Source organism: Humulus lupulus, chromosome 8, assembly GCF_963169125.1.
Source record: "Humulus lupulus chromosome 8, drHumLupu1.1, whole genome shotgun sequence".
NCBI lineage: Eukaryota > Viridiplantae > Streptophyta > Magnoliopsida > Rosales > Cannabaceae > Humulus > Humulus lupulus.
In genome coordinates, this window is record NC_084800.1 from 67,343,412 (window position 1) to 67,368,855 (window position 25,444).

General features: G+C 33.9%; 2 protein-coding genes across 2 annotated transcripts; both read left to right on the forward strand.

The window, feature by feature from the left end:
• The first annotated feature begins 7,919 nt into the window (after positions 1–7,919).
• Positions 7,920–9,027, forward strand: LOC133795542 (uncharacterized). Its single transcript, XM_062232993.1, has 4 exons — positions 7,920–7,976; positions 8,057–8,167; positions 8,247–8,359; positions 8,442–9,027. Exons 1-4 carry the CDS (start codon positions 7,920–7,922, stop codon positions 9,025–9,027), a joined length of 867 nt encoding a protein of 288 aa, XP_062088977.1.
• A 1,016-nt stretch (positions 9,028–10,043) lies between these two features.
• LOC133795543 (uncharacterized) lies at positions 10,044–10,575 on the forward strand. The gene is made up of 3 exons (XM_062232994.1): positions 10,044–10,138; positions 10,225–10,390; positions 10,480–10,575. The coding sequence occupies exons 1-3, from the start codon at positions 10,044–10,046 to the stop codon at positions 10,573–10,575; spliced, it is 357 nt and encodes a 118-aa protein (XP_062088978.1).
• Positions 10,576–25,444: the final 14,869 nt, after the last annotated feature.

The following is a 25,444-nucleotide window of genomic DNA, read 5'->3' on the forward strand; positions in this document are numbered from 1 at the left end:
TGTCAGTCAGGGGATAGCGCCATAGACTGTAATAGAGTGGACAAGGCGACGACTGAGTTTGGCGTAACGCTAGTAGGTATGATTAGCTGGTGAGTGTCAATGATCTATGGAATTCAAAGTGTTGGCTTGAGATGAAGCAGGGAAGGACCCTGCTAAGGTAGTGCAAGTAGGATACCAGGATCGAGTGAAGGATCCAGTTAGGATTTGGTTTTGAATGAGGGTTCTGTATGGACATCATTCCACCTCCTAGGGTACGTCGTACCGGGAGGGTCGAGCGGGTGACGGAATCTTGTGTTTTCCTTTGGACCCTGAGGGGTTAGGTGATGTGGTAGTGTATCACGGGAATAGACCACTTTGGACCTTGAGTAAAGTGATTGGACATGAAAAGTTTTAACTCGGTGGTTTGAGTTGATGTAGTTGGTTCAGGGGAACTGGTAGCAGGGTAAAACGTCGATGATACGGAATTGAGACCCAAGAGTATTTTAAATTGTTGGAATGGATTTAGAGGACAAAAAGAACAGAGTGGGAACCTGGAATTATCAGTTGATTGCAAGTGATTGGCAGTCTGAAAGTTATCAAATGTCTTATCGAGTTGAGCGCTGAGTAGGCGAATACTTGAGGTATTAAGGGAAGTGTAATCCCTGATGGATTAGTCGTGGTGGCAATTGCTGGTGTCTTGATTAATGTAACGCGACATAGGGCTTGGTAAGAGGTGAAGGATAGTGAATGCTACAGTTTGGCTTTAGTTCAGAGTGAAAGCCAAAGAAGTCGTTGAAACTTCTTAAGGCAGGAGTGTCTGCCTATTTTGAAAGATTAAAGAGCTGGTAAATTGCTAATTTATGAGGAAATAAAGTTCCGGAAGGAAAGAGCTGCGTCTTTGCGTAATAACAAACGAGGATCTGTAAGGTGTTCAGAGGACGAAGGGAGAGTTCTGACTCTTAATTCAGCCTAAAATTCTGAAGTTGTATTAAGTGTTAGGCCAGCGGGGCCTACAAGCTGATCCCGCCTAGTAGAGGTGATGACGTTTGAGGATCTCTGGAATCAGGAATAAGACAATGAATGGGTCATTGTAACCTAGGCAGACCCTGGGCTTCGGCAGGGTTGCGGTGTAGCGAAAGGCTATCGAGAGTATGGCCGTGAGACAAGATCTTGTGAGGCAAGATTGTTACTCCTGTAAGACTGTTGTTGAAAAGTAAAGTAAAGGCGGTGGACCTTGGAAGTTATGGCCAAGAGCTGCGGGTTTATTGACTGATATGTTGGATAAATTTCGAGGACGAAATTTTTATGAGGAGGGGATAGTTGTAACGACCCAAATTCGCTAATAAGGCTTAAGGGCCTTGATTAGTGTGCCAGGAGGGCAGGTTGGGATTTATGTGTGATTTTATGAATTAAATGCATGGTTATGATTTAAAGCATGTTATTTGGCTATTTGTTTAACTGAGATGCATGGCTATGTTTACTAGTATGCATGTAGGCCCGGATCGTGTTAGAAGGGCATAATTGTAATTTTGGCCATGTTGGGCATAACTGTATTGATATGTGATAATTGTATTCTGTGAATTGTACCACGTGGGTGTGGTTGTATTATTGTGATGCACGTGCCGAGACGGTTCTAGAGAGCTCGTTAACTCAAGAGTCACAACAGGATTTCTATACCCGGCTCGGGAGGAGCCTAGGGGTACCTCGGGGATTTTATGGTTAAGTTGAGGTTTAGCGGGTAATGGTTATTGGAGATTTAGTAACCTGGGTAACCATTAGTTACTGCTGAGAGTAACAACTTTTAGAGAGAAAATGGTAGAAATGAAATAGAAATGAAAGGACTTAAGTGCCCTTGAGGTTTAAGTAGGAAAAGATAGGCAAGGAAGGGTAAAGTGGTCATTTGGCAAGGTTAATAGACAAATTTGGGCTGTGTATATGGGGTGTACGGTTTGGGGCTTATTTATGTTTAGTCTTGATAGAGTTTGAAGAGAAGAGAAATGAGAGGGAAAAGCTAGGGCATGAGGAAGAAGAAGAAGAAGAAGAGAAGGAGAAGTGGGAGTCTAGGAAGGGGTCAAGCAAGCCTTGGGTGGATTCTCCATTGGAGGTAAGAGCTTTATACATACCTAAGTTTTGATTTCTGTTTTGAATTGTAAAATCTAGAGCTTGAGTTAGTTGTTTGAGTTTTGGGATGAGTTGCTGAAAATAGGAATCAATGGGTGTGAATCTTGGGTGTATTGATGTTTTGAGCTTGAATCTTGAGTTATGGGTTGTTATATGGTCTATTTGATGTTTGAAATTTATTTTGGGGTTTGGGTATTGGTTTAGTATGAATTGGGAAGGTTTTAGCTCGGAGAAAACGCAGGAGAAAACCCAGAATTCTGGGTCTGCGAAGGCGTGCCGCGACACAAGTTTTCGTGCCGCGGCAAGGGAGCCTCTGGCTGGTGGGTGCCGCGGCACAAGGATGTGGTGCCGCGGCACAAGGCAAATTTCAGGGCATCATTTTTAGGCAATTTTAGGCCTTTGCTCCGGGGGTTCGGGGGATGTCTCCGGGGTGTTGTTTTAAGGTTTTAGAAGTCCCGAGAGTGCGGGATTGGTCCCGGGAAGTGGTTTTGGGTTGATTAGTATTGAGGGATGTTTCTTGTGTGTTGTGACTAGGTTGTTGGTGAGGCTCGTGCTTGAGGACTGTGCTCGCGGCTTAAGTGCATCAGGAGGCTCGGTGTGCAGGTAAGAAAACTATAACACCCGAGGTTAGGGCATGGCCCCAGATTGTATTATGTGCAAATGTTTAAACCTTAAATGAATCATGATGTGAGTGAATGATTATTTTGAATGTACTATATGTGTGATTATGATGAAATGAGCGGCAAGGGCCGAGTACGGCGTAAGCCGGTGCGGCCGTGGGCCGGGTACGGCGTAAGCCGGGGCGGCCGTGGGCCGAAAGTAACACCTAGCACATGGGATGCTATATTCAGGGTGGGACCCAAGGGATACATGAGTTATCCTCGCGGTGAGAACCGATACCCCAGGCTTCGGTAAGGCTCTGGGGCTGCATGGCCGTGTTTGCTTAGTCTAATGATTGACTTGTTTAATTGTGGATTATCTGTTATGATAAACTGTATACGTTGCATATGTTATGTTCTGCATGAGTTTTCTTGCTGGGCTTCGGCTCACGGGTGCTCTGTGTTGCAGGTAAGGGCAATGATTGAGTCAACCAACCATGAGTACGGAGAGCGTGAAGCGACGTGTACATGTTTGGCCTGCCCGACTGCTTTGGTTGGGGGTTTATTCGAAAATGGCTGTAATAATCTATAATTTTATAATTTCTCAAACTGTAACCTTATTTCAAGATGTAATTAGTTTTCAAACCTTATTTTGGGATCCCAACTGTTTAATAATAGAAGTTTTGATGAAACGATGCATTTTCAAAGATTACAGCCTTAACTTTTAATTAGTCACACTTTTGTTTCAAAAACATCGGTTAGCGAGTTCATTGCACACTGTTTTGTCTTAAAAACTCACTTAGTAGCGGCTCTAAGGAAGTAGGGCGTTACATGCATGTTGTTTGTTATATGTTTTGTTTGATGTGAATTTATAGGTAGATAACTTGGGAGATGCTATAAATACAGAGGAAACTCTGCCCAATTTTTTTTTGATGATATTAGTTGAACATGTTTTATAAGTTACTATATATAATAATAATGTTTTTATTTTTGTTGAAATTTTAAATACATATGAATTTTGGATATGTCATAGAAATAAATGAAACTCTGTCCATTTCATTTTATAATTTAATAATTGAACATAATTTTAGAGTATTACTATACTAATTTTCTTTTCATTATCAACTTAGGAATTAGGTAGATATTATCATTATGGATAAGTCATGGATTCTTGAGAATAGAGAAACACAACAATTTCAAGACGGATTCAACCAATTTTTAGAATTTTGCCAAACAAATTGTAGTGATCCGGAAAGAATTCATTGTCCATGTATAGATTGTGGTAATGGAACAAAAGGAAATATTACCATGATAAAAAATCATGTATTTTGTCGGGGATTTGATACAAGTTATCGTACATGGTATTGGCATGGGGAATCTTTGAAAAATAATAATCCATATCCATTCGGGAGGCGAGGGGTTGATGATTTGGGTTATAGTGATTTTGACGATCATCCTATGGAATTGCTCGATGAAGCACAAGAAGAGTTTGTTGATGATCTTTCAAAATTTGATAAATTGGTTAGAGATGCAGATAAACCATTATTCAATGGTTGTCTGAAACAAAGATTACCAACGATGGTAAAATTTTACAACATAAAAGCAGAAAATGGAGTTAGTGATAAATGTTTTAGTCAATTTTTAGCTGCTTTTAAAGAGATTTTGCCGTTAGATAATTGCTTCCCTGAGTCTACGTATGAAGTGAAGAAAACTTTAAATTGCATAGGCTTGAAGTATGAGAAGATCCATGCATGTCCGAATGATTGTGTGTTATATCGTAAAGAGTATGCAGACATGGACACTTGCCCAAAATGTGATTCACCCCGCTACAAACCTAACAAGAGTAAGGAGATCAGGAAACTTATTCCTCAAAAAGTGATGTGGTACTTGCCCTTAATTCCGCGGCTAAAGAGATTATATCGAAGTGCAGAACACTCCGAAAACTTAATATGGCATGAGACTAGGCGAGTGAAAGATGGTAAACTTCGACATCCTGCAGATTCGCAGGCTTGGAAAAAAGTTAATAACTTAAATCCAGAATTTAAAACTGAAGCAAGACATCTTCGTCTAGGTCTAGCTGCCGATGGTGTAAATCCACATAAATCTCTAAGTAGTAGGCATAGTTCGTGGCCTGTCTTCCTTGTTATGTACAATCTTCCTCCGTGGTTAGTGATGAGAAGAAAGTTTTTGATGCTCACGTTAATGATTTCAGGCCCAAAACAACCGGGACACGATATAGATGTTTATTTGGCACCATTAATTGATGATTTGAAAGATTTGTATGAAAATGGTGTTGAGGCATATGACGGTTTTAAGAAAGAAGTCTTTAACTTAAAAGCTGTTTTGTTGTGGACTGTTAATGATTTCCCAGCTTATGGTAATCTATCAGGGTTAAGCACAAAAGGTTACCAGGGATGTCCAATATGTTGCACTAACACAAAGGCTATTCGTCTGTCTAATGGGCACAAAATTTGTTATATGGGTCATAGACGATATTTTCCCCTAAATCATCATTATAGGGACAAAAAAAAAGCATTTGATGGTGATAAAGAACAAGGTGTTGCTCCTTTGCCACTTTCGGGGCAACAAATTCTTAAAGAAGTAGAGAAAATTGATTTCAAGTATGGAAAAATGCAGAAAAATAAGAAAGTAAGTGGATGTTTCCAAAGGAAATCAATTTTTTTTCGTCTCCCTTACTGGAAAGATTTACTTGTTCGACATTGTTTGGATGTCATGCATATAGAAAAAAATGTGTGCGAAAGTATTATAGGTACATTACTTGATATTCCCGGTAAAACTAAGGATGGTTTAACTAGTCGTTTAGATCTTGTTGAAATGGGTATACGAACTGATTTAGCACCTGAACAGAAAGGTAAACGCACATATTTACCTCCTGCTTGTTTCACGTTGTCCAGAGAAGAGAAAAAAGTTGTATGTAAATCATTTGCAGAGATGAAAGTGCCTGATGGCTATTCATCCAACATTCGAAACTTGGTATCCATGGGAGATTTGAGGCTGATGGGTATGAAATCACATGACTGTCATATGTTGATGCAACAATTACTTCCGATTGCTATTCGGTCAGTATTACCGAAAAAAGTTCGAGATTGTTTAACGAATGTTTGCATATTCTTCAATCATTTATGCGGAAAAGAATTAGAAATGAAAAAATTGGATGAATTGCATTATAAGATAGTGGAAACTCTATGCAACCTTGAAATGTTTTTTCCGCCATCCTTCTTTGACATTATGATTCATTTAATGGTTCATCTAGTAAGGGAAGCCAAGTTGTGTGGACCAGTTTGGGCGAGATGGATGTATCCATTTGAAAGAAGTATGAAGGTGTTGAAAAGTTATGTGCGTAATCATTATCGTCCTGAAGCTAGTATGGTTGAATGTTATATATCGGAAGAGGCAGTAGAATTTTGCTCAGAATACATGAGTGGGGTTGAAGCAATCGGAATCAGCAAACCACGAAATAACTCAGATGGAGTTGATAAAGGACTACGAGGGAATGGAACAATGACCACCGTGTCTAGGGCAGAATTAGATCAAGCTCAATTAGTTGTGTTGCAAAATAATCCCGAGATTCAATCATATATAATGTAAGTAGAAAATATATTTCAATCATATATATTAGAGTAGTGTTTTTCTTTTTGTTGTTTAAACTTTTTGTTATTTCTTTTATGTTTCAGTGATCACATAGAGTTATTACGGTCGATGATTCCAAACAAGATTAAAAATAAACAAAAATGGGTTATAGATGAGCATAATAAAACGTTTTGCCAGTGGCTGAAGAATACAATTTTGACGAAGTTGGGAGAAAAAAATCATGGACTGTCGACTGAGTTGAAGCGCATATCTCTTGGAACAAGCATTGATGTAATAAAGTATCAAGCTTACATTGTTGAAGGGAAACGATTTCATACTAAGTCAAGAGATGATGCGCGTCTGGTTCAAAATAGTGGAGTAAGTGTAGTCGCAGAAGCTATACATTTTGCCAGTGCAAAAGATAAAAACCCAATTTCAGGCACAATGACATACTACGAGGTTGTTGAAGAAATATGGGAGCTAGATTATTCATTATTTCGTATTCCTCTTCTTAAATGTTCTTGGGTGGACAACAATACTGGAGTTAAAACTGACGAACTTGGATTCACTCTGGTTGATTTAAGCAAGAAGGGAAGCAAGAACGATCCTTTTATCATGGCTTCCCAAGCGAAACAAGTGTTTTACATTCTTGATCCAGTTAATGATAAATGGTCCATTGTTTTATCAGTTCCCGAGCGGAAGTTCTCAGAAAAAGAAGAGTACGATGAAAATTATGATTTATATCATGACTGTTTCATTGTTGGACAACCGATACATGAACAAGTTGAGAATATTCAGGAACATGATAATGAAAGTGATAGCGATGATCGTGATTATCTTAGAACCGACATCGAAGAAGGAATATGGGTCGATTGTGAATCGACCAGAAATAATATAAGAAAAAGAAGAAAACATGTTTAGTAAGTTATATAATTCATTAATACTTGTGATTATTTATTTGTATAATGCATTAACACTTGTGATTATTTATTTGTATAATGCATTAACACTTGTAATTTGTGTGATGCAGATGGCGGATAAAAGAGATGACAAAGAGAAACAACAAGGTCGTGGTAAAACAAGAATGAGTTACATGACCCAACAAAAAGCCAAAGGAATCAAGAAAAATCTTCAATGGAACGATTTGGGACAACCAATAGGTGATGTGTATACAAACATGATATCATATCTTGGATCTAGAGTACGAGCCACGATTTCTATCAACTCAGGTGATTGGAGGAAGGTCCCACAAGATTTGAAAGATGGTCTATGGGAGGATATCATTGTAAGAAATTATCATTATGATATTTATTTATTTATTTATGTGTGATATCTAAATTTAATAATTACTTTTCTTAATTATATTCTCAGGGTGGTCACAACATTCCTCAAACCTTCAAACGTGAGATTTTGAAAAAAGCTGGTCAAATAATGAGAGATTTTAAAAGTGAACTCACTACCGAGTACATCAAACCTTTGGCTGAAATGGGTATGATGGAAGAACTCAAATTTCCCCCAAAGAGGTATAGCGATATAATTGACGAGAGAGAATGGTTACAATTTGTAACTAGTCGTCTAAGTCCAGAGTTTCAAATAGTGAATCAAGAACAAAAAAACCGTGCATTACTAATGAAGTCAAGGCATCGAACCTCTCGTAGAGGAATGGCTAATATAAGAGAAGATTTGGTAAGTATATTTGATATTATAGTTTAAATAATGGTTGATATTATCGCAACATATAACTATAATTATCTTGTACAATGCAGAAAAAAGAACGAAATATTCAAAATCCAGAGAGGTATCAAGTTTGGCTTAGATCGCGTGAAAAAAATAAAGTTCTTGTGACAGAGCTAGACCGACAAATTGCCGAAAAGATAGTAAGTTTTCTAAGGTTTCAGAATCAATATATTGTTTTTATTTATATAAACTAATTTAACCAAATAATATCTTGAGTAGGAGGACGTCAAAGAAAAAGTGATTCGTGGCGAAATTACAGCTCAGGGTCGAGATGACATCTTGACTCAAGCATTAGGGACACCAGAACACCCAGGTCGTGTTCGAGCTGGCGGGTATGATAATTTATAATAGTTGTTTTCTTTTAAGAATTATTTAGATTGGTTTATTGATGGACTTTATTGATTTTTTTTGTAGGTTCACTGCGACCGTTTCCATAATGTTTGGAAAAAAACATAAAACAATGACTGCAAGAGAGGAGATTGCTCGACTAAAAGCTGAGATTGAAGAGCTAAAAAGACATAAATTTAGCACAGAAGAGGAATTAGCTCAAAATGAAGAATATAATGAGGAAAACGATGAGTGTGGATACAACGATGAAGGGCAATTTGATGAGGGACAATATTATGAGAATACAAGTGATGAAGTCTATCGACCTGCCCCCAACGCAGATGATCATTTTCATCAAACCGAAGACTATCCTTTTGATGAAGATGATGGATCATCAATTTATGAGTCTCCGCCACCACCGACCTATGAAGTTTATTTGTGTTATGATAATATTGACAATGTGGTGGCTAAAGGTGTACTCATTGTACCAAACATGGGTAGCCAAATTACCGTCCATGGAAATGTACTTGATGATTCAGTTGCGAGGGTTTGGCTTATAGATGTCTTACAAGAAGAAGCTGAGATCCCTATTCCCTTTGGTAACGTACGATATGTTGGGGACGCACGAGACACATTCTTGCCTTGGCCTAAAAATTTAATTGTGGCTTGTTAGGTATAAAATTATTTGCTTAGATATTTAAATTTTATTTTTAAATGGGTACACTATACTGATATGTTTAATGCTATTATGTAGGGTCCATCTTCATCTAATCACAAATCCCTATCTCGAAGCCCACATTTATCATCAGTTGGATCTCACGTAGTCATCCCCGCTGAAATAACTCAACCAGAACCTTCAAATTGGTTAACAGATAACCAATGGGACAAAATTGATATGAGTCTAAAATTCATAGTGAAGGAGTATTATTCCAATAAAGGAATAGATGGGGTTGTACAAGTTCCCGTTGACCCGGAGTTTATAGGAGAACGCGAGGCTATCTTCATCACTTCGGAAGACGTTTATCAAGCAGCCTCCATGGATAATATTGGATCCTCAGCTATGCTGTTTGGTATGAGGTATGTATCAATCTGTTATGTCATTACAAACTATTAGAGGAGTTTGAATATATTAGATATTCATCCGTAGTGAAGTAAGTTCTGAGATGAAATTGTGTGCTGCGGAGATAACAGAAGGTTGAGAACATGTGTGTCTTAGTGAAGTAGGTTCTGTGAATTTTGTGTGCTGCGGTGGCTTATGGTTGAGAACATGCATGTTGTTTGTTGTATGCTTTGTCTGAATTGAATTTATAGGTTCTAATAATTTTGGATATGCTATAGAAACAGAGGAAACTCTGCCCAATTTTTTTTTTGACGATATTAATTTATTAATTGAAAATGTAATATGAATGATTGATTCTCTACAGATGCATTTGGGAAAGCATGCACCCAAATTCACGACAATTATATAAATTTTTTGACACCGAACATCTTTCTATTGGCAATGATGAAAGTAAAAACTATACGGTGGATCTTATAGCCAAATGGATGATGACTATGGATAGACGAGGCCAAATATATTTCATTCCTTGGATTGTTGAGTAAGAACGAACTACTTAAACATTATCACTACTATGGTTGAATTTTAATTTTATAATAATCATATTTTATTATTATTTTAGTTGACATTGGATGTTGGTGCTCGTGATGATGCGGGGGATGACCATAATTTTGGACCCTTTAAAAAATCATAAATCTCCACCAATAATTACGGAGGTTATGGAAAAGTAAGTTCTTCATTTGTAATGTATGCATTATTAATTTTTAAAAGTTGAGAGCATAATATGTATTTAATTAATTTTAATTTTTGTAGAGCATACGCACAATGTTTGGAAAATGAATACATCGGCACATTTACAAAATTGGTGAGAGGTTCTTGTCCAAAACAACCTGAAAGTCATGAATGTGGTTATTATGTACTAAGATACATTTATGATCTTGTAAATGCACCGAATCCAGCAGAAGTTATCAAGAAGAAAGTATGTTATATTTTAAACTCTTTTTTGCTTAAGAAAAACTAGATATTGTATTTAATTATCTAATCTATATTAACTTTTCAATTTTGCAGTGGTTTGACAAAAAGCAATTCAATGTCAAAGAGGATCTACTACCACTACAAAGTGATTGGTTAGCTAGATTAATGTCATTTGTTTATGAAAACTAAATTTTTGTATGTATGTAAGATTAAAGTGCTAACTTATATTGGTTAGAATGATTAAAGTCTTTAATTCATTACTAGCCATTTATTTTGTATTAGATATGAAATGTATATATAATAATTTAACAAATTAGTTATACTATTGAAAATAATTATTTATTAAAATTGAAAATTAATTTTTTTTTATTAAAAATGCTCGGTTATCAACCGAAATTAATTTTTTTTTTTTATTGAGAAAGCACTTTTCTCTGCGGTTGTAGTAAGCCAACCGCGAAGAAAAGAGAGCTTTCTCTGCGGTTCTAGTAAGAAAACTGCAGAGAAAGCTCTCTTTTCTCCGCGGCTTGCTTACTAGAACCGCAGAGAAAGCTCTCTTTTCTCCGCGGTTGGCTTACTACAACCGCAGAGAAAAGTGTAGCTTTTCTCCGCGGTTTGCGTATCACTTTTCTCTGCGGTCGAATACACTGCGCTTTTCAATACTCTCGAAAACCGCAGTGTATTGAGTAAAAAAACCGCAGAGAAAGGCCTTTTTTGTAGTAGTGTTTTTCAGATTCCTGAATCCCCATCATCAAGAAAATAAGGCTTCAAAGGTTTTTGATGCAAAATTGGAAGATCATACCACTCCAAAATCGATTCTATGGACTCCGGTACGCTTCCGCTAATCTTTGGCTATTTATTGTTTGATTCTCTTGAATTAATTAGGGTTAAATTCAGATTACAGTATTCTTACATTTTATATCTAATTTTAGTCAAAACAATTTTAAATATAATTTTTCATTATCAGCTCTTCAATTACTATATCCACTTTGAAATTAAGAAATTAGGTCTAAAGTACTATTTTGTAAAACATATAACCCAAATTATTATCACACAAAATATAAGTTGTTCGCATAACACAAGAGTTAAAATGTATATCTCATATATATATATATATATATATATATGATTGTTCTGCTTCGTAATCTTTAGCGGTCCATACAGTATCTGGAATATATAATAGTTTTTGTTTTGCACAAATTATATAATGTTGTTATAATTGCATGGTTCTCTTTAGTCGTTCTCTAGTACACATAATATTTTCAATATTCCTTCCAATTAAGTAATAATAATTTATTAGCTCTTTTTCTTCGTGTAGTGTTATCTTATTATAGCTCTTTTATTCTTTTTAGTTTCTGAAATTAAGCTTATTACTTGTGATTATCCTTTTCTTGGACAGATCGATGAGAATTCCAACTTCTAAGTCAAAATGCGTTTATTTGTTTTCTCTATTCCGAGTTTCAATTTTAGACTTTCTACAATGCCGAAAGAAAGTGGTTAATTATTACTTATTATTCCCTTAATAATAAAAGCAACTAGTGGTTTGTCTTTTGATTTAAATGGTAATATGTCCAATTTTTGTAGTGGCTGCTATCATTTTTTTCCACACCTTTAATATAGTATTACTTTTTATTAAAATTAAAAAAAATTCTTTTTTACCTCTTGTGTTTCTTTTTTTAATTTATAAACTGCCCATATCTCTTATACATGATTTATTACTTTTTTTTTCTTTTTATATATTAATTTCTACCAAATATATATACATATATATCAAAGTAAAAATAATTATGATTAGAAATTTCATATTTAAATATAAGCAGAGGCGATCACATTACAAAATTAAAAAATATATATTAAAAGTTTGTACGAATTAAAAAGGTGATGATTGAGAACATGACAACAGCAAATAATAAAAAATAAATGTCACCAAATAATAGCTGATAAAATTAAAAAAATTATGTAAATATTTAATATCATAAAACATATATATATATATATATCTGCTAAAAAAAGTAGTAAACTAAATACTCGTGATTCGGTATAATAGGTTTTGAGTGAGCAACACCCAAGCATATTATATTAGGTAACATTTTACAAAATATTAAATTTGATAGTTTTTAACATTTTTAAATTCGAATGTGTGAAAGTGATCTGAAAGTTAGATGTCAATTATGGAAGAATGTAATTTAATTAATATAATTTTATCAGAAAATTTATATATCCATATAACCTAATAAAAAAAATACTATATATGTAATAATAAGTATTGGAGGAAGCCGAAAAAAACAAGGTCTCGTCAAAAAGAATAACAAATTATGTCGTTTTGTTTTGGCTTTGGCTATATGCATGAGTTCGTGTTAACGATTTCTATTTTGATGTGTGGGGCATCATTTTTTTATTGTTCTTTTAATCAGATAATGCACAGGTGGCTTCAGCATGTCCCTAAATTACGTACTAAATCTTCATACACAAAATCAAACAAAAATCTTTACAAAAAAAAAAAAGAGAGATGAATTTTGAGAAAGAAACAAATAAAATAAGAAAATATCATGCTCATGCATGTGATATTCTGATTGCAGTGTTGAGTCTTATAATGGAGTATCTTTCATTTTCATTTTCTTTTTTTTTTATAAAATAGTCTCTTTCAATTTCAGTAAAGCCTTTGTATATATAAATATAAATATTTCCATTATGGCAAAGTAGAGGGAGTGGGGCCCCATGGACTGAGATAGAAAGGAGATAATAAGAAGCATGGAGGGTAAAACTGGAACAACAAAATTGCAATGTTTATATGTTTTTTTTTATTTAAGGTGTTTTTAAATTTTAATATAATAAGTTACCTAAATTTTTAAAATTAATAAACCATGTTGATAATAAAGTGATCGAGGCCCTGTGTTAAATCAAAAACTCATAGATGTAGCATTTCTCTTGAATTAATAAAGAAAGACTACACAACTAAAAATATGATATTTATGTTGGAAAAATAAAATTAAAAAAAAAAGTATATATGAAAGAAGCCCGTAATAGTGGGAATTTTAAATACAAGCGTCCCTAATTTAAGGCGTCACATTTTCAATGAAAGTACTACCTAAAATTAAGGTTTTAAAAATATTATATTTAATTTTCCCTCAACAATATATATTCATATTCATTTCCTTTAAAAAACATATATATTTATATGTATTACATTTTACAAATATTAAGTCATCTTATTAGTTATTATAAATATATTGCTTTTGGTAATTGACCTAAATATTCTTTGAAATATTAAGAAGTAATAATAATAAAAATATATACATTTTATTATACCTCTAAAATATATAATATATCAATTATATATTAATTAGTTTATCATTTTAATATAAAAACTTACATGAAGCATGAAATTGATTGAAGATGCCTCTATATATAACATAATTTTTTTTATCACTAAATACACTTTTAAATTCCTTATAAATTGTTAAAAAATTTATCCACACATATAAATTTTTACACTTATAAAAAAATTATGCAATAAATTATAAAGGTGGAAATAAATTTTAATTTTTGTATATGTGTGGAAAGAATTTTGTTATTTTTTTTATATGTGTAGATAGAAGTTTTAACAATTTATGAGGAGTTTAAATAAAAATGCATGTGGTGATAGATAGAGACACACTTAATAAATTTAATATTTGTAAAATTTAAAGTATATAAATATTTTATTAATAATAGTAAACTAATTAATATATAAGTAATATATTAAATATTTTAGAGGTATGATAAAAAAAAATTTATATTATTTCTTAATATTTTAATATAATATTTAGGTCAATTACAACAAAAATAAAATATTTGGTAATAAAGAAAGGTTTAAAGAGAAAAAATAAGTGTTATTTTTTAAAATCCTATTTCGCCCTTAAAAATTAGATTTTATTTAATAAAATATCACTTTAGGGGAGTTTTGTGAGCCATAAAGCAATAGTTGGAGGTCTAATTGCTACAAAATAAAAATTAGAGACCTAAGTGATACAATTGATAAAAAATAGGGACTCCAAGTGCTATTTACCATATAAAGTTGTAGTAACAATCTTGTAATCACAACCTCCTATTTTACAAATTAATATAAAATTAATTTTTAAAATTTGATTTTTGATATATTATTTTAGATATTTTACGTAACACATATTGCTAAGGAAAATTACAAATTTATGGTCGACTAGAGATTTTTGTTTAATTTTATGGTGCCGACTTTTTTTTTTATTCTTTTAGTTATATGGCCTCACTTTGAACGTTTTAGAGACACAGTTGTTGCTTGACTTCCATGACCAAAAGCGCTAAAGAAAACAGAGGCTCGCGAAGAGAGGCAGGAAGCGTTGTCGACATCGGTGTTGGGTTGTGGTAGAGGTTTGCAATTCAACCTCACTCTTAGTGGAAGGGTTGATCGAGTACGCCGAAGAGGATGGTCCTTGGGTTGTTGGATGCCAACGATACCAGAGATGGAATTTAAGGTTGTCTAAGGGAAAAAGGAACTTGCAACAGTATTAATGGAGGCCAACATCAGTTGAGCAACAAAAGTATTGATATCTTTTAATTTACATATCTCTTTTATATAAAAAGTGCTGGCGAAAATTATTCGTTTTAATGATTTTTAATTTTTTTTCCGTTAACTTTAACAAAATATTATTATATTTAACATAATATTTTTATATTTAACTGTAAATTGTAAATATGACTTAAAATTAGATAAAATTAAATAATTAAACAAATAAAATAAGATATTTTACAATGATAATTATTTGAAAATAATAAAACCATACGTTTATAACTTAAATAAAATTTAAGTAAACTTAAACTTCATGTATTAGAATAATATCATATTAAATATATAATATAATATAATTTACTATCAACTAACGACAAACTTAAATTTGAAATCCACGTATAATATTAATATTATATTAAACATATAATACATAATGTTTGGTTGTCACTCCCAAATTCAAAATATAGAACAAACATAAACTTAAACAAAAATTAATTAATTAATTAAAATATGATATTTTAAAGATATTTTATGATAATTTAAATAATTAAATCATATTTATTTAAAAATAACAAAAGCATGCATATCATTTTTTATCTTATAAATTTGTGTGATAGTTTGTTTTTTATCAAGTGATTAAAGCTCTTTTTCTTTATCGAATTCACCAAACATTGTGAGATACATTAGAAACTAAAAATAGTTGATGCATGTATTCTACTGTCTAGACTGTGACTTTTTTTATTCTTATTTTATTTTTATTATTAATTTTTTTAAAATATTATTGTAATTTATATATATATGTCATGTAGCCATGTAAATATATACTATGCCAATGTTGTGTTTAGATGTCATATATGTAGAAATTATTGATATAAATATTTATATATACTATAGAACTATAATTTATTATGTTATATATATGTATGTATTTAAAAATCAATGTACCCGCTTTTATTAACATTATAAACAATGTTTATGTACGTCCCAGAATTACCTAATAAGGCTTAGGGTCTTGATTAGGGGGCCAAGATGGCAATATATGATATTATGTGTTTAATTGTTATATTAATTGTAATTATGTCATAATACGACTAGTTGTGCATGTTTAGGGGTGTTAAATATGCATGTGGGCCCATGTCTGTTTAGAATGGTGATTTTAGTAATTTGGCACATTGCGGGCATAATTGTATATTTATGTGCATATATGTGATATATGTGAGAGACCACATTATTATGTGGGTTTATTTGGGTTACTTGGCACGAGATGATCCTAGTGAGCAATTAGCGAAAAATGTCACAACGGGAATTGTTGACGCCGTTTTTCGTCAACTTAAATCGTAGAGCAATTAAACAATTAAACAATGAAGCGAATGAATTATGAAGAGAAACAAGAGAATTTTTATGTGGTTCAGCAGTTAATTATGCCTAGTCCACGAGTCTATGTTATTAAAACTTGGAGTTTTCTGGAAATTCTTCATAAATGAATTACCCAGAGCTTTCTCTCAAGAAATCAGAAATCGCCCCCTTACATGTGGTAATTCCTTCTCTATTTATAGAGAAGGTTGCATAATTCATTCCCACATATTTCGGGAAGATATTCTATATATCAATTGAAATAATGATATTAAATACATTATCTCCTATATACACGAAAACGTCCCATGAAGATCGAGAACGGATAACAGATTAAATGACATCGCTTAAATATTGGGATTACACAACAATAAATAAGTTCACACGTAATGGACTATCCCAGGTGATTCATCAGGTCTTCGAGATTAGCGATTTGTCAGGACTCATGGGTCAATCACGAACTTGTCGCTCAACTTCACGCTACGCTCGAGATAGGTAAGTTCTGTCAAGGCTGTCACACCCGAGCTTGCACTTCCCGAGCTCGAACTACCTTGCCTGAGGACGATCGGTAAAAGATATATTCGAGTGTCGTACCATTTCCCATCGCGAGCTTAGAGAATATTCGAGGTTACACATCCTCGAGGTCGTTGCTTTACTTCAGAGGTTTTATGGCTAGACCATATGATGTTTTCATACATTTTGAGCTCACACATGACGAGCCCAGTTTTTGAGGTCATAACATTTTATCTCAAAATCTGGGCGTAACAAGAATATATACCCAGCTCGGTGTAAGCCTAGGGGTATTTTGGTAAATTATTACATTACCGAGGATTATTGGGTAGTGGATATTTATTTGGTGTTTATTTAAGATAGTTGAGATTTATTTAAGGAAATGTTGAGAAATGGTGGCAAATGACTATTTTGCCCATGTTGACGCCGTTTTTCGTCAACAGTGAAATGAGAGCACGTAAACAATAACTGATAATGGCCAATTAAAATATGACAATACAAACACACGATTTTTACGTGGTTCAGCAGTTAAATCTGCCTAGTCCACGAGTCTCTGTTATTAAACTTAAGATTATCTCTGAAAATTCTTCAAGGATGAATTCTTCAGAGTTTTCTCTCAAGGTTCAGAATTTCGGTCCATTACAATGGTGCATGACCTCTCTATTTGTAGAGAAGGCTGCAGAATACTATCCCACATATTTTGGGTAGTTACTCTTTTTGTGTAAATAAAATAAATGGCTTTAAATGCCTATAATCAAATATAAAAGGAAACGTCCCCTGAAGACCAGGGGGCGTATAACTAACCAAATAATATCCCATGATATTATGGGATTTACAACAATAAATGCAGACTGCGTCTCTTGTGGATAACACTTGTGGATATTCAGAGTCATAATCATGTCTCTCTAAGGCCTTAGTCCCTCATATTTCTCATCAGCTTTCGAGCTAATGACATCTCCCGAGGTCACATGGCTTCGAGGTCGTACGCGTGTCAGGCTCGGAACCCTTGATCCGATATCATCCCTGATGATAGATGCGTCTCGGAAGCCACCTTCAAGATCATGAATATTTCAAGGTCGCCACGTTCGAGGTCGTATCGAGCCTTGAAGGCTCGATATTCAATCCTGGAGCATACTTTAAACCTTATGAGTCCACTCGCTGCGAATCCAACTTTCGAGGTCATATTTAACATAGCTCGAAATCTGGGTATAACAACCCCTATGGGCATTAGAGGGCAAACTTTGGACTTAAGGGCATTTTAGTCTTTTATGGGCTTTATCTATACTTAGCCAAAATAGGAAACTGAAGATTAGAGGGAAAGAAACAAGAAGGAAGCAGGCAGAACTCTCCCAAACTCTCTCTCCCGTTTTTCTCTTCTGCCTTATTTGGAGCTTGAGGGAAATTGAAGTTTTAGAGGAAACAAGCTTGGAAATTGAAGCCCGAAGTGTAGAATCAAGCTAGGATCAGCTTGGGAACCATTGGGCAGCCATCAAGGTAATGATTTTGAGTTTTAATCTCTGAATTTTCTGAGTTCTTACTCTGGTTTTATGGTGTTTGGAGCTTGAGAGCTTGGGTATGGATTTTTGGGATTGGTTGGAGTTTTTGGGGAAAACTTGGTTAGGTTATGTTGCTTTTGATGATTAGAGTGTGTTTCTATGGTTAATTTTGGGTTTAGGGGTCTTGAGGGATGGATTTTTGGAGCTTTGGCTCGGGGAAACTCAAAGAGAAAACCCAGAATTTCGAAAATTTGGTGTAAGTGCTAGGTTGGGAGCGCTACAGCGCTAGGCTGTGATTTTTGGGGGCTAGAGTTTCTGACTCTAGCGTTGTAGCGCTACTCAGCTTTCAAAACTTGATTTTTGGGTACTTTTTGGGGTTTTTGCTCAGGGCCTCGGGGGACTATTTCACCACCCCATTTGGTGGAATTAGAGGTGCCGAGGGTGTGGGATTAGTCCCGGGATTGGGCTTTGGATTTATTAAAACTCATTGAAGTACCATTTATGGTTTGTGACTAGGTGTTCGCTAGGGTTCAGAACAGGATCATGCTCGAGGATCGTTCTTGTTTACGTTTACATGGACCTGAGGTAAGAAAACTACACCCAATACGTGTTATATGTGATTAGGGCTTGACCCGACTGTTATATGTTATTATCTGCAAGATGTGTATGCTAGGCTATTAGTTCACATGTTTATTGATAAATGCTTAAGTGTTTCATAATCGTTGCATGAACTTTATGGTTAAGGCATGTGGCCCCGTTAAATAGGTATGTTTATTGTTATGGATGGCTATTCAGTGGTATTATACGATTAACGTGCATATATGCTTAGTTTGTCGGGATGTGCCTATCCACTTCTATTTTTTGTATTGAGAAATGTAATCCTGGATCAGGGCTTGACTTATGAGTCTAGAATGGCAATAGTGCGCCATGCATTGGTCAAGAGGCTTAGGCTTAAACCAGCAACATACTATTACGTTGATCGAGTCTAAGGTCGGTGGTGAACCAAGGGGGTTGGGCTAGCTCTACGGTTAGTGAGACAGAGCTAAGGACGAGGGCCCCAGGTGACTCTACGGTCACTTAGTTAGGGCATAAGCCCCGAGAATTGGCTCTAAGGCCAACTGGATAGGGCAACAGCCCCAGGTTGATCCAATGATCATGTGCTTGAATCTAAATGATAGTATTTACTTGTTGTTATTGTTGATTGTATTGAATGGATATTTCAAGGTTTATATTCTTCATTCATGCTTGTGTTGAATTTTCTTGCTGAGCTTCGGGTCACGGGTGCTTTGTGGTGCAGGTAAGGGAAATGGAAAGTTTGACCAGCTATGAGTTGGAGAGCATCGGTGGCGGCGTGTACATCACCCACCACGGCGGGGGTTATCTCAGAGGAACTAGGGTGTTAGCCCTCTTTTGCCGCTTAGGTCAGCTGATGTAACTTTTGATGTGTATATTCACCTTTTTAAAAGTTTAGTTGTAATATTTTGGGATCTCATGTTTATATAAAACTTTTGAAATAAAAGTCAATGGTTCTTTGATCGAAATTTTAACCCAACCTTTGTCACTAACCTTAGTTACACATTTTAAACCAAATGATCTGATTAGCAGGTCTGGTATAATTTTAAGTACACAGTGTAATAGTCCTTGATTAGGAGGGCGTTACAGTTTACAACTTTAAAACTAAGCAAACGTGCATTACACGTTGCTTCTACATAATATATATATTCTATATAAAAAGTGTGTGAATAACGAAAATTCTTGGTATTAACGGTTTTTTTTCTTAATAAATTTAACGGAATATTCTTATATTTAACAGTAGATCGTAACACATGAATTAAACTTAAATAAATAATTAATTAAAACAATTAAAATATGATATTTTTGAGATATTTATACAATGATAATTATTTAAAAATAATAAAACCATACCTTTATAGCTTAAATAAAATTTAATTAAACTTAAACTTCACTTATTAGAATAATATCATATTAAACATATAATATAATATAATCTACTATCAACTAGCAACAAACTAAAATTTAAAATCACATATAATATATAATCTCTTATTGGCACGGCCCAATTAAAAAACTAGAACAAACATAAACTTAAACATAAATAAATGAATAAATTAAAATAAGATATTTTGAAGATATTTTATGATAATTTAAATAATTAAATCATATTTATTTAAAAATAATAAAGTCATACATATCTACTTTTGTGATACACTATGACATTTTTTATTCTTTTTTTATTATATTATTAATTTCGTTTTAAATATTATTATAATTTATATATATGTCATGTAGTCATGTAAATATATATCTATGTAAATATTATGTTTAGATGTCATATATGTACAGATTATTAATATAATTATTTATATATACTATAGAATTGTAATTTATTCTATTATCTATTAAACATTTTTTATTTATTTTTATGATATTGTTTATTTATTTAAAATTTATATGATAATTAAAAAAATATATTAAATATAAATACATATTTGAATAAGCATGTTTACAATTTTAAAACTAAACAAACATGAATTGTGTTGACGCCGTTTTTCGTCAACAGATAAAAGAATAGAGCATGTAAACAATTTAAGACAATGGCCAGAAATAAACAGACGAATCGAACACGGTTTTTTACGTGGTTCAGCAGTTAAATCTGCCTAGTCCACGAGTCTCTGTTATTAATCTCAAGATTATCTCTAAACAATTCTTTAGCATTTCTGGTCTCATGTCAACTAATGAGGACTACATCTCATAGTTATTACACTTGTGGATACTCAAGGTGGTTATGGCGTCTCTTCAAGTCTCCAGCATTTCTGGTCTCATGTCATTGTGCGAGCCACTGACATCTCCCGAACTAACATTTCTTTCGAGATGGGATGTCGAGCTCAAGAACCATGCTCCGAAGTTCCTGAAGATGAAGGTGTTCTCGGAGCTACCTTTCGAGATCGAGGTCATTTCGAGATCACCGCATTCGAAATCATACATCATACTTTGCAGGCTCGACTTACAACCCTAGATCACTAATCCTCACGAGACCATTTGTTGCGAACTCAGCTTTCGAGGTCATATTTACTATGGCTCGAAATCTGGGTATAACAAATTGCTTGTTGTTTTTACCTTGTATATATGTATATATATATATCTTCTATATAATAACTATGTAGATAACGGAAAATTATTAGTTTTCACGGTTTTTTATTTTTTTAATGTTAACTTTAACGGAATATTCTTATATTTAATGGTAGTTTATAAACACTTAAACTTAAATAAAATTAAATTAAAAATAAAAAAAAATAAAATATGATATTTTTGAGATATTTTACAATAATAATATTAAAAATAATAAATAATTAAACAAAGTAAAATAGGATATTTTTGAGATATTTTACAATGATAATTATTTAAAAATAATAAATTATTAAACAAATTAAAATAGATATTTTTTAGATATTTTACAATGATAATTATTTAAAAATAATAAAATCATACGTTTTATAACTTAAATAAAATTTAATTAAACGTAAACTCACTTATTAGAATAATATCGTATTAAATATATAATATAATCTACTGTGAATTAGCAACAAATTACTTTTTTTTAAATTAACAAGAAACTTAAATTTAAAATCCACGTATAATATTTAATATTACATTAAACATATAATATATAATCTATTGTTGTCACTCCCAAATTAAAAAAATTAGAACATACATAAATTTAAACAAAAATAAATAAATTATTTAATTAAAATAGGATATTTATTTTAAATATATATGACATTAATATAAATTTAATAAAAATAATTAATAAATTCCATAAATAAAACTAATATAAGCATATTGTAGTGTTGGTTGTCCAATATCAATACTTTAGTTTAATTGATAAACTATCTTATCAAACTTGATTGCCATGTGAACAACCATAGAAATATTAAGTAAAATTATTTTGTATTTTTATTTTTCTATGGTAATATGTATTTAATTACATATATTATTGAGTAAATTATTGAGTAAATTGCAGTTGAAGTACTTAATATTTTTAAAATATTGCACTTTTATACCCAGTTTTTTTTATTGTAAATATACTTAATGTCTTCAAAATATTTCACTTTTATACCAAATTTTTATTTTTTTTTGCAGTAAATATACCAAAAGTTTTCAAAATGTTACTCTTTTATACTTATTTTGAGATAATTAAAAAGTGAAAGAAAAATATAGGTTCTTAGTTTTAAATTAGTTTCACCTTCTTATTCTTTCTCAAAATAATAAAAAAATCATTTAAGATTTTAAAATTAATCAAAATATTAAAACTTATATTTTTCCTTCACTTTTTTTAGAAACTTATTTTTTAAATTGATGGGAAAATATAAGTTTTTGTTGACGGTGAAATCTCGTCAACAAAATTAGATCGGAAAACTCAAAGGTAAGTTAGGTGATGTTTATATAAGAACTGAGAATAAACTTTAAGGAAAAGTAAACACAGATAAATAATGGAGCAAGTCTTGGTATATTTCTCAATAGCCTCTGCTTACAATGAATTTTCCAACCCCTCATTCTGAGGGGTCAAGCTCCTTTTATAGCTGGGCTCTAATGACCCCTTATACATGGTGGTCCCTTGGGAAAAAATAGTGCATAAGTACACTGTCAGGGGAGTGGCTTCAGAGGTTGTGGTCGTACATCCAGTACAGGAGCAGATGTCAGGAGGATGTCTCCACTACTTGTCTGTACCCATGTCTGATGAGTGGTGGCAGGCATAGTGGCGCAGGTGATAGTGGTATCGACTCTGACCTTTGGCCGTAGACGTACGAGCCATAACTCTTATCCCAGCAGTCCCACTAGTACTGGTGTCCGTACTCAGTACTAGGTCGTACAGGTATGTCCCATTCGACTCGTACTGGAGCCTCTAAGCATAGGGGTCTCAAGGTGTAAGGAATGGGACCTTCGGTGCATGGATCTACTCACGTGGCCACTAGGTGACGTAGCACTCATTCCTTCGCGAGGCCCCCTTGGACGGCTTATTGATGGCGCGGCTCTATTGGCTGTTCAAGAGGCCGAGTGTGCTGCGAATGTGACCCCCATGAGGCCATGGGCGAGGCCACCATGGGGCCTAGATGGCAAGGCCACCACGGGGCCTAGATGGAGAGGCCACTCCGTGGGCGTGGGCGAGACCACCACGGGGCCTAGATGGCGAGGCCACCACGTGGGCATGGGCGAGGCCACTCCGTGGGCATGGACGAGGCCACCACGGGGCCTAGATGGCGAGGCCACTCCGTGGGCATGGACGAGACCACCACGGGGCCTAGATGGCGAGGCCATCACGTGGGCATGGGCGAGGCCACTCCGTGGGCATGGACGAGGCCACCACGGGGCCGAGATGGCGAGGCCCCTTGGTGCGCGCGGGTGTGGCCGAGCGAGGCCGTCAAGGGGGCCCGGGCGTGGCCGAGCGAGGCCGTCAGGTGCGCGCGGGCGTGGCCGAGCGAGGCCGTCAGGTGCGCGCGGGCGTGGCCGAGCGAGGCCGTCAGGTGCGCGCGGGCGTGGCCGAGCGAGGCCGTCAGTTGCGCGCGGGCGTGGCCGAGCGAGGCCGCCAGGTGCGCGCGGGCGTGGCCGAGCGAGGCCGCCAGGTGCGCGCGGGCGTGGCCGGGCGAGGCCAATAGTGTCTGTGCCTGACTGGCCGAGCGAGGCCATGGCTTCTATGTCGTGTAAATGGGGGCTTCATGGCGTTGATCTCATATTTTCCCTTGGTGAGATTTTGAGCCTTCTCATGAGACAATCTCCTGTATTCAAAAAGGGCCTACAGGCTCGAGTCCAATTGCATGATTAAGTGGCCTTTATCCCTTTGTTCTAATTAGGGACTATAGATTTCTTATTTGGTGGATTTTTGGCATCTACAGTTTTCAATTATTTTTTATTAAAAATAGTTATTTTGAGAAAGAATAAGAGAGAGAAAATAATTAAATTTTAAAAATAATTAAAAACCTATATTTTTTTTTCACTTTCTTATTATTTCTCAAAATAATAAAAAAAATAGGCATAAAAGTGCAATATTTTAAAAACATTAAGTATATTTACCGCAAAAAAATACTGAGTATAAAAGTGTAATATTTTAAAAATATTGAGTATATTAATCACAATTTAATTATCTAAATATGTACAAAAAAAAAAGTTATTTTGTTGTTTTTTAGTTTATGTTGGGTTAATGCAATTTATTGATGTTAAGTTGATTTGTAGTTATTTTTTTAACATTGTATTGTTATAGGGTTGATGTCTAATTGATTTTAAGTCACTTTTTTAATACTGTATTGTTGTGGTGTTAATGTCTAGGTGATTCGTAATTGTTTTTTCGAATCGTATTATAGTGGATAAATATTTAGTTGATTTTCAATTATTTTTTAGTTGAATAGTGGTTATGTTCAATTATTTTGGTGTATATTAGTTTATATTTTTATACATTTTAAGTTTTTATAGGGTTTTTTTTTTTATGTTTTTTTGTTTATTTTAGGTTGATACAATGTCTTGATGTCGAGTTGATTTGCAATTGTTGTGGGATTAATGCATGTGTTATTAATTTTGAATTGATGTAATGTGTTCATATCAAGTTGATTTATAGTTGATGCTTTGTTTATTTCAAGTTGCTTTTTGACATTGTATTTTTTTGTAAATATTTTTGAAAAGTTGAGTTAGTAAAATTGAAAAAAATAAAGTATGAAAAAATCTCTTATTTTTAACGAAAATTGAATTTTAAAGAATAATTTCATATTGCTTTGTAAAGTATGGTGAGTGTCTTTTGTCAATAAAAAAAAGCATGGTGAGTGTTTTGGTGTGAAGGTATTTAAGCAAATTATATGCATAATATGGTATATTCACTTTTTATGATTACAAGAAATTAATTGTTAGCTTTCCAAAATACCAAACTCAAGGAAAAGGGTCATATTCTTTTGCTTGAGTATTTAAGCAAATTAAATATGAATAAAGTCGTATATTGGCTTTCTATAATCCCAAGAATTTAAATGTTAACTTTCGAAAATGCCAACTAGAGGAAATAACCATATCCTTCTTTTATTCTAGGCCCATGTTCATTATGTTTGTGATATTTGCGCCCTGAATTTCGTATATTAGCCCAAAATGGTGTTGTTGGCCCTAAGGAATATTCGACTTT